This window comes from Podarcis muralis, chromosome 8 (assembly GCF_964188315.1).
Source record: "Podarcis muralis chromosome 8, rPodMur119.hap1.1, whole genome shotgun sequence".
NCBI classification, from domain to species: Eukaryota; Metazoa; Chordata; class Lepidosauria; order Squamata; family Lacertidae; genus Podarcis; species Podarcis muralis.
Window position 1 is genome coordinate 48,822,951 of NC_135662.1, and position 10,497 is coordinate 48,833,447.

The 10,497-nt window shown below is 40.4% G+C and overlaps 1 protein-coding gene across 6 annotated transcripts in view; it reads left to right on the forward strand.

The window, feature by feature from the left end:
- The window catches only part of ANKRD12 (ankyrin repeat domain 12), a 51,804-nt gene extending 46,130 nt beyond the window's left edge, over positions 1-5,674 (forward strand). For all 6 annotated transcript variants that reach the window (XM_077933158.1, XM_028737343.2, XM_077933156.1 and 3 more), the window contains 4 exons: positions 5-103; positions 1,163-1,306; positions 3,012-3,107; positions 4,231-5,674. In XM_077933158.1, the coding sequence (XP_077789284.1) occupies positions 5-103; positions 1,163-1,306; positions 3,012-3,107; positions 4,231-4,416 (525 nt within the window). In that variant the 3' untranslated portion in view covers positions 4,417-5,674. The remainder of the gene's footprint in view (positions 1-4; positions 104-1,162; positions 1,307-3,011; positions 3,108-4,230) is intronic.
- Positions 5,675-10,497: the final 4,823 nt, after the last annotated feature.

Here is a 10,497-nt window from a genome sequence, read left to right on the forward strand (position 1 = left end):
ACAGATCACACCACCTCCTTCACTGTCAGATCCGCTTAAAGAACTGTTTAGACAACAAGAAGTTGTAAGGATGAAACTTCGTTTGCAGCACAGTATTGAGAGGGTAAGTGCCATAAAATCTTGGCTGATGGTGTTTATTTATTCATTTATTTTCACCCAGTAGACTGATGACTGTATAAAGATGGGCAAGTCTTTTAAAAGTTTTATCGTTTTAAAGAGAAAGGATTAGAATGAAGAAAAACTGTTACATGTTAAGATTTAAGCACAATATGTACCGTACTTTTCGCTCCATTGGATGCAGTTTTCCCCCTCCAAATACTGAGTGGAATTGTGTGTGCGTCCTGTGGAGCGAATGCAGGCTTGTGCCGGCAGGGAGAGGCTGCACGGGGCTATGGCTTCTTTAGCCCCGCGCAGCCTCTCCCGGTAGGGAGGGATTGCGCAGGGCTAAAGAGGAAGCCAAAGCAGCCAGCGGGATCCATCCCGCTCGCTGCCTTGGCTTGCTCCATATCTGCGTGCAACCCCTCCGGCAGGGAGAGGCTGCACGGGGCTATGGCTTCTTTAGCTCCACGCAGCCTCTCCCGGCAGGGAGGGATTGCGCGGGGCTAAAGAGGAAGCCAAAACAGCCAGCGCGATCCATCCCGCTCGCTGCCTTGGCTTGTGCCATAGCTGCGCACAACCCCTCCGGCAGGGAGAGGTTGTGCGTAGCCTGTACGCTGCTCTTTGGGGCTGGGGGGGGGAGATTTTTTTTTATTGATTTCCCCATCTAAAAACTAGGTGCGCCCTATGGTGCGAAAAATATGGTAGATTGTTAAGAAGTTGTTAAAAACTTGCATCTCCAATCAGAACCTATATATACCTGGGAATTCCTTTAAAGAAAAGGAGAGTTTACACTGTGCTAAGAAATTCATATAAGAAGCCATTCTTACCGGGAAGTTTTGAAAGTTCTACTTAGATTTCTAAGCCAAGTCTCATAGTATTTTCTGTATGAGATCTCTGTAAATGTGCATGTTTATTGGTATGAATTAATAGAGAGAATTAATAGAAATATTACATTTCAAAAATCTTGAAAGTGTACTTCAGAAAAGGAAAAACAATGATCAAATAATATTTTAATGAAATTTTGTGTTTTAAAACTCTGATTATTATTTTTTTGTTTAACTAGGAAAAGCTTATTGTTTCCAATGAGCAAGAAGTATTGCGTGTCCATTATCGAGCAGCAAGAACTTTAGCTAATCAGACTTTACCATTCAGTGCATGCACAGTACTGCTGGATGCTGAAGTGTATAATGTGCCTATGGACAGCCAGGTAAATTTTTAAAAAGACTGCTTTCAGGGTTTGGTTTGGAAATAAACCCATGGCTGAAGTTACTTTTTCAAACTAAGTCTAATAAAAACAAAAAAAATTCCTTCCAGTAGCACCTTAAAGACCAAAGTTAGTTCTTGGTATGAGCTTTCGTGTGCATGCACACTTCTTCAGATACACTCCTGTATCTGTGTATCTGAAGAAGTGTGCATGCACACGAAAGCTCATACCAAGAACTAACTTAGTTGGTCTTTAAGGTGCTACTGGAAGGAATTTTTTTTGTTTTGACTATGGCAGACCAACACGGCTACCTATCTGTAACTAAGTCTAATAAAGTTAACCATATTGGCCCGAATATAAGCTGTACTTTTCCCCAATTTCAGACCCTGAAAGGTTAAAGTGCGGCTTATATTCGTGACTTTTTACCATATGCTGCTGAAAGTGGCTGGGAAGCACACGCACTCCCTAGCTGCTTGATGGCGGGAGTGGGGGGAGCAGCATCCGCCTCCCAGCTGGTTGGCAGTGTTCGCTCCCTAGCTGTTTGGCGGTGGGGGGAAGCAGCGCGACCGCTTCCCAGCTGCTTGGGGGGGGGGGGAGTGGCACGCCTGCCTCCCAGCTGGTTGGCGAGGGGGAGCATGCGCAGGTCATCCAGCTAGGGAGCACATGCACCGCCAAAAAGCTGGGAGGCACGCACGCACACCCCCCCAGCTAGGGAGTGCACGCACCACCAACCAGCTGGTAGGTGGGCACCCAGCTCCCCAAGCCGGTGCCGGCGCTCGGCTCTTGAGTGCGCTGTGTGCCCGCCTCCTGGCATTACCGCGCTGAACGGGGGCGGCCAGCACCGGCTTGGGGAGCGGGGCGCCGAGTGTCAGCACCGGCTTGGTGGCCACACCTGCAAATAAGCCTTGAATTTTAAGGGTGTGGCTTATATGTGGGTGCAGCATATATTCGGGCCAATATGGTATTTAAATTTAATTCTAATTTTAAAAGTTGCTGATTCAGACAGCATACTGTTAGAGTTCTTTAAGAATTCACATATGAAATTGTTCGTTGAATTGTCTAAACTTCTAGCAACTTGTTCCTAAAATTATCTTCCTTGCTGGACATTTGGAAGGTACCCATTGTAAAACCAATTTGTTAAAAAGGAATCTGTTGAGGAGAAATTACTCTATTTGGCTAATCTCAGTCCTAGTTAAATTAGTGGGAAACATTAGGCTAGAATTCTTATATAGAAGAACTGGATGCTGAAGACAAATTTGCATGGTCTGCAGAGAAGAAAGTTTCTCACTTTTAACTTTTTAAAAATATTGAAAGAGTTTGTGTAAAGTCTTGTGTAAACAGATTTAATCTGGCTCATGGGAGAATCACTTTTTTCACTCTCCACACTAGGTCAGAAACAGCCTGACTGGAAGAGGCCTTCTGCTAGTGCAGAAACGGCAAACCTGTGGACCTCCAGGTGTAGCTAACTCCCATCAACCTCAGCCAGTATGTCCAATGGTCAGAGATGGTGGGAGTTGTAGTTCCAACATCTGGTGGGCCACAGGTTCCCCATTTCTGCACCTAATGGAGACAAGGTCACATTTGGATCCAAACTACTATTTTTCATCACTCTTAACATTTTAAAAATATGGGTCTACCATTTTTAGCATTGGAATAAATTACTATATAATTAACATTGTCTATAATTTCTAATACATTTGATTTCCAGACCGATGACAGCAAAACATCAGTTAGAGATCGATTTAATGCACGACAGTTTATGTCATGGTTACAGGACGTGGATGATAAATTCGACAAATTAAAGGTATGTGCTTTTATTGGATCTTTTCCAAAAAAGATCTTTCAGTAGAAAACTGCAATAAGCCATCTACTCCTTCACATTCTTTGTGTCATAGCAAATTCAGGAGAAAATAGATAATACATGTCTTAATTCATTAAGTTGCTCACATGTATGGAATAGAACAACACCTGAGTTCCTGCCTCCATGGGTTTCTCAGTTCAGGGAATTTGCAGGGATCACAAACGTGTCAATTTTATTTGTGGAACTGCCTTAATATTGCACTGAATGAGGAAGCCAGTACTCAGTGAGTAGACTTCATGTATATCAAGGTGTCAGGAGGATATTCTTAGTGTATCCCGTGTATCCATCCAAAAGGGTGGGGTGGGGAACAAAATATGGAGAAGCCCTGAAGTGCACATGGAAGCATTTCCATTCACCTTAAGAATTCTTTTGAAATCATGCCATTGGCATCTATGGAATATATGGTGTATGTCTAGAAGGCTTGGACCCAGAATTAAGTGCATGTAACAAGGTTGGCAGTAGCTGACTTCCCCACCCCACCTCCTCTCCACAGCAGTTCTCCCAAAATACCTAGAAATCTTTCAGGGGACTCTGCTAAATGGGATGGGCTGTGACACAGAGAGATGAGGGTAAAGGGAGGATACCTGAAAATTAGGTGGGGATACTTTTCATGAGCAGATGTCCTGTTCATGGAAGTTGCCTTTTTAATTACACATGCTTAGTACTGGATCTAATTCAGAGTGAACTGCATATGTACAGAGTTGAGAAAAGAAAATGGTGCAGAATGAATATCTTTTTCTAAAGACCCCCTTAAAGCAGGAATAGCCAGCATTTTAAAGCTTTAGGTAAAAGGAGCTGACGCTTTAGCATCTAATTGCTCTAGGGTTGATTTATTAAAAGTGCTAGCATTGTTTTATGGAATATTTAATTGCCTCTAGAATTACAAAAAATAAAAACCCTATTCAAAACATGAATAGGCTCACAAGTATAAGATCAAATCGTCTCAGGGGTTTGATTGGCCTGTGGACTGTCAAATTCGCCGTCCCTGTCTTGGAGAATTCAGTATGTGGTTCACATTAAGGTGTACTTAGAATAATTGACTATTCATCTGTTTATTTTGAAATAGACATGTCTCTTGATGAGGCAACAACATGAAGCAGCAGCTTTAAACGCTGTTCAGAGACTGGAATGGCAGCTTAAACTACAAGAACTTGATCCTGCAACTTATAAATCCATCAGCATTTATGAAATTCAGGAATTCTATGTTCCTCTTGTGGATGTTAATGATGACTTTGAATTGACGCCTATATGACTGCTAGCATCTCTTTGCTGTCTGTTACAGCTTAACATTGTGAAATATATATGTAATTCGTTTAAAAATATAGCACTAATGTGGAATACATCCTTTTTCAATCTTCCATATATAACATCAAAATGCTTCACAAAATCTCATTCAATGTTGTAAATGTGCATACCATTTATTACAAATGGTATTTATTTTAGATCCTAGGTCCAAAAAGCATCTTCCCAACAGAGCTATTTATGTACAAAAAAAAAAAAATCTTTCACTGAAGTTTTAACAGCGCTGGCAGCTGTTACAAAAAAATCTGCTGAAAAGCACTTGCTATTTTATGTTCACTTTAATGATTTTTATTAAACTTAAACTCCTACAAAAAACAAAACATCAAGCTGTGGGAAATATTACACGCTTGTGGGAATGTGGGGAGTGAGGGTCTATTCATCTTATATAATTTATAGGTTAACTGTACAGTTTTCTTTTTGGAAAAGATGTAATATTGTTTTCATTTTTAAAAATAACTTATTTTATACATATTGCGCAATTGTAAATAATCTTGTATTTAACGTTCAACCCTGTATAAAAATAGATATTTTAATTGTAAAACTGTTTTGTCTAATGTTTTATTGGACCAAAGTTGTTGTTTCTTATGTGTAGTGTATAGGCAGTTTTCTTTTAAAAGGCATGTATTTGATTTAGCTACTTGTTCCATCACCATAACTGTTAAGATTTGAGACTGAGTGGTATTGCATGCTAGCTCAGTTCAGGTTTTTTCCTACTGTGTGGTACCTAAATGATTGCAACATACGGTGCCAATCCACCAAGCACTGCTTCTGTACAGCATCCATTCATTCAGAGGAATTTGCATGAGTGTCCCTTTCAGTGTGGTTGCAGCAGTGCTTAATGGATTACACTTTGACTTCCTAGAGCCATTTGTCTTTTGCTATGCTGCTGTAATGCCATGCCTATGACTTACTATGAAGAGTATTATGTTTAAAATCTTAAAAGATTATAAACCTGCTCTTACATTGTGGTCTCAAAACAAGCCTTTTAGTGTCCTGCTTCTCCCTTACAAATGCCTCTCAATGAAAAATTGTACATTGTCTATTTTAATATTTGCCTATTAAAGCATATGTAAATAGTTGTAAATACAATGTTTAATAAATTCTATTGGTCATGCTAACAGATGGTTGAATCCTTGTGATGGTGAAATTTTCATTCTTGAAGTTTTATACACTTTGACAAAAATAAATCTTTGAAAGTTCCATGATAAGATTGTAGTTTTATATTCTGACCAATTCTCCATTTTTTGTGAAGAACTGACTAATAATATAATGTTCTTATTGTACTATTAGAATGACTGCCATTATGATTGGGTATACGTTATGTGGAGGGAGGGATTCTGGATGTGCCTAGGGAGATGTGGATCCAAATCCTCAGTCACTATGTCTCAGCTTAAGCCTATCTGAGCTCCTGGGGGGAACTCTGTTAAGTTGTCCCAGAAGAGTATTATTATTATTTTTTGTTAAATCATTTTAATTAATTTTCCAATGAAAAAACATCCAATTATCATATCAAATTATAATCCAATTAAAATAAAAAACTAAAATAAAAAGACCAAATTATCATCCAAATTATAATTATTAATTTTTCAGGACTTCCCATAGCCTGGACCTTGAAGCATATCTCCAAATCTCAATCCTGCTTCTCCTCGTTGTTTCCATATTTTCCACATCTCGATTTTAACGCTTTAACCCAGAAGAGTATTAAAATACATTGCCCTCTGTGTCCTATCCCTGTTGGTGATGGCCAGACCACTCCACTATAAGGGAGTTTGCTCATGCTAAATTTGTCAAAAAGTTTAGTGCTTTATTTTCCCTAGTGTGAATGAATAACAAACACAAAATTAACCTTCCTTTGTAAGGTTAACAAGAACATTGAGAAACCCTAGTGCCTTTGGGTGGGAGGAGGTGAAGAGGGGCAATTTTTGCTGCCTCTGATATGTCTCCCAAATTGGAGGCTCTTTGCCATCTACTCAAGGGAAGCTCATGAAAACTGAGTCCATCCCTGTCTGCATAGACTCTTTCATCTACAGAAATGTGTCCCTTAGTCATGCCAAAAGTGTGACTAATGTTTCAAGAGTGTGACACAGAGAATGTTGGAAATCGTTAGATAGATGGATTAAGAACATAAAAAGAGCCTTGTTGAACTAGATTGAGATCCATCTCACACAGCATCCTGTTTTCAAGTATGGCCAACCAGATCCCTCTGTGAAGCCTTCCTTATTCTTTGTCTCTGGCACTGTCTATTCCAAAGATAGAATAACACCAAACAAGGACTTCAATTTGGCTGCTATGCTGATTGCTGTTGATAGCTATGTGATGAACTACTATTTCTTGCTATTTTTGTTTTAAACTATTTAATCAAAGTACTTTCTAAGCAGTGTAGAAATTGTAGATGGAGCATAACTAAACTAATGTGGTCATTGTGCATTTTTGCTGCATTGTAGAGGGGATTGCAGGGATGCGGGTGGCGCTGTGGGTAAAAGCCTCAGCGCCTAGGGCTTGCCGATCGAAAGGTCGGCGGTTCGAATCCCCGCGGCGGGGTGCGCTCCCGTTGCTCGGTCCCAGCGCCTGCCAACCTAGCAGTTCGAAAGCACCCCCAGGTGCAAGTATATAAATAGGGACCGCTTAATGGCGGGAAGGTAAACGGCGTTTCCGTGTGCTGCGCTGGCTCGCCAGATGCAGCTTTGTCACGCTGGCCACGTGACCCGGAAGTGTCTCCGGACAGCGCTGGCCCCTGGCCTCTTAAGTGAGATGGGCGCACAACCCCAGAGTCTGTCAAGACTGGCCAGTACGGGCAGGGGTACCTTTACCTTTACCTAGAGGGGATCTGGTTGTAGCATCCAAGTGTATAAACATGTCAAAATTCATGTATGTGGAATATTCACACAGGAAGTGTGTGATGCTTGTATTAATTCAGACACAGGATGCTTGTATTAATTCAGAAGCTAACCCAGCAGAATAGGCACACAGATTCTTCATTTTCCTATTGCTGATTAAAATGGGATAAGCACAGAAGCAGCAAAGTGGCACAAAGTTTCCCAGCGGGTTTTTGTGTTTTGGCACATTGTTGGCTCCCAGAGAAATGGTGTTTGGAGTATACACGCCACAGGCAGAACACTAAGCTGGAATTTCGCTAGGAACTTCTGTTTCCCATGGACAGTATTCAACTATCATGTCCTATCAGCACAAGAATTCCTGCTTCCACAACAGGACTTTCCACCCTCTCCCCACACTTTCCCTGAACCTTCCCTATATCTGCTCCATAGAGTTGGGGGGACTCCTAGAACAAATTGGGAGTGAAATGAAGGTAGGAGAGGGAGAAAACATTCTGTGGCATAAGCAGAAATCCTTGCACTTAAAGGATGTTCACATAGTACTACATTGGACACAACTCTACATGTTTATTCACCATGCGGATGTTCTTGACGTTCAGGTTTGAAAAGGATGTTGTTGCTGTTTAGAGAGTATGATGGGCCAATAATTGCACACTGCTAGCTCTCTGGTTAAGCACCATATAATATTCTATATAGTTCCTTGGGACATCGCTCTAAAGTAAGGAATGTAAACAGTTCCCTGGGGCATCCAACATCAAATTTCAAGAGGCACCATCATGCACATTCGTGTGCGTGTGTGTGTGTGTGTGTGTGCACCCCTGTATGCAGGAAATGGATGCCTTTTCCCTCCCTTTCCCTCATAGCTTGGGAGGGAAGGAGTTTAGTGCAGTTGTGCCACCATGCTTAAAATGCACATGTGGAGCTTGGAATCCACAAGAAAATAATAGACACTGCCCTGCCTCTCCTCTTCAGTCACACAAGCAAGTAAAGCAGCATTTGATAAGAAGAGGTTGGGTGGACAAGGCTTTAGTAGCAGCTGGTGAAAGCTATAGTAGAAGCTGCCCAGTCTCAATAATGGAGAAAACCTAGCCAGCAGACGATAAGGATACTGCTACAAAGGACTGTATGGCAAACTTGTTCAAAACTAGCAAACCAGGTATTCTTTTTCTTTTTATCTCTCCCTATAGACACCTGTGTGTTTAATACCTTTACGGCAGGCAGAATTCAGCAGCTTCACTTGCTGAATTTTTGCCTCCCATGTTAAAAGAAAGGCCTAGCGCCCACTTATTTATCATTGTACAAATTACTCACTGGTGTTAGATGCACTGAGCTCTAATAGAGACAATTATTTTACATCTAGGGAGCAAATATTGTCGGCCTGTTCCCATTTATTTTTATTTTGTCTTTAGGATATGGTTTTATTTACACATATATGCAACCTGAGCATTGGATGGGAGGGGGTTGGTCTGTTCCCATTTACGTATATGAAACTTCTCTGTACATACGCTGCATTGTGTATGTGTAAATATTAATAGGAATGTGAATTGGATTATCACCATTTCTTGTCATGATTCAACAAATGAAGCTTTCACTTATTTTCATGTTGGAAGAAACACCTACAGAATTTTACAGCTGCTATATACATAGGAAATATACTGTGGTGGGGGAAAATGGTGGTAACCTCATCTTCAATTCAAGTTGTGTTCTAGGGTTCCTTTTCCTTCATACTTCTGACACTTTCTTACCTGTCCCAGATGGGATTAAATAATCTACCCAGCTCCCAGGGCACATTTATTTTCATGCACCCTCAGTATGACTCATGGGATGCTCTTCCTCTCATTTGCAGAGGGAAGAATTTCCCCCCTCTTATTTTCCTTTTGTAGTCTTTCTTAAATAGAAAGCCAAAATGTTTTTCCCCAGTGAATCTGTTTGACCCACTAGGACTTCAATCCTGTGAACATTTGGGAGTAAGCCCCACTGAAAATGAGGAAATACTACAAAGGTTGATTGCCTCTTAACATGCTTTAACCAGCCACAAATGAAGTAAGATAATGTGTGAAAAAGCATTGGTTTTGCTCCCTCTTTAAAAGTATGGTTATGGATAAAATGGGACTTCTTGGAGTTGAATGGTGTTGCAGGTGTTGCAGTTGGCACTTCATGCTGTGCCGTATTATCTCTAAAAATCCACACACTTGATGTCGCTTAATGTTACAGGCTACTTATTGACCATGTTTTAACCACTCTCTTGTAGAAAACCCATGAGAAGGCGGCAAATTTCTGTTCCACTCATCCATTATATGCTTATGAGTGAAGTGGGAATTTTAGTCCATGCTAACACTGATGGATAATCCCTATTAATAGCTTTTATGTTAGATAAAAGTTATGGTGGTAAACAATTTCTACCTGTAATTTGTAAATTTAACTTGTAATTAATTAATTAATTGTAAATATTGAGGCAGAAATTAAATGACTTTCATATAATCGGATTAACAAAGGTGAGTCCTGAATAAGGATTGCATCTCAATGGTAATTTTGGAACCACTGTCCTATACAGAAAGGATTGAAATACTTATGACTATGAATGAATCATGACCAAATCCATTAAATGGCAGGTGTCTTCAACTTTCATACCCTTTCTTTCAACCTTTATTCTCTTCATTAATTTATAAAACTGGCTGGGAGCTGTACTGTACAACAGGAGACTGGTTGAATGTTGTATGAGCTTACTAATTATAAGAAACAGGGTGGGAGGCTGTTCCTGAAATAACTAGATCCAGATTACAGTGTAGCTGAAAGGGACAGAGATCTCACCATACTGAATTACATAAGAAACCTATGTAGCTTAACATGTTCTTGTCCATTTGCTAAGATCGGAAATGAGAGGTGTGTTATTGTGTACCTGTTGGCCAAAGAGACTACTGTCTTTTCTGTGCACAATTACTTAGGAATAAGGCACATTGACAGAACTGGAAATTACTTTTGAGCAAGCATGAATAGGACTGCACTGCACATAAACTTCTTATTGTGGACCAGCCTATTATTTACATTCATGCCCAGATGGATCCTGAGAAGTTATTTCTCCTTGAAATGCTAGTAAATGCCCAAATGAGTTGTGAGCTATAGTCTTTCTTAGACATATTACATTTTTTCACTTACTTTGTTCATCTCTACCCTGCTTGTCCTTGTTCTTTTGTTTA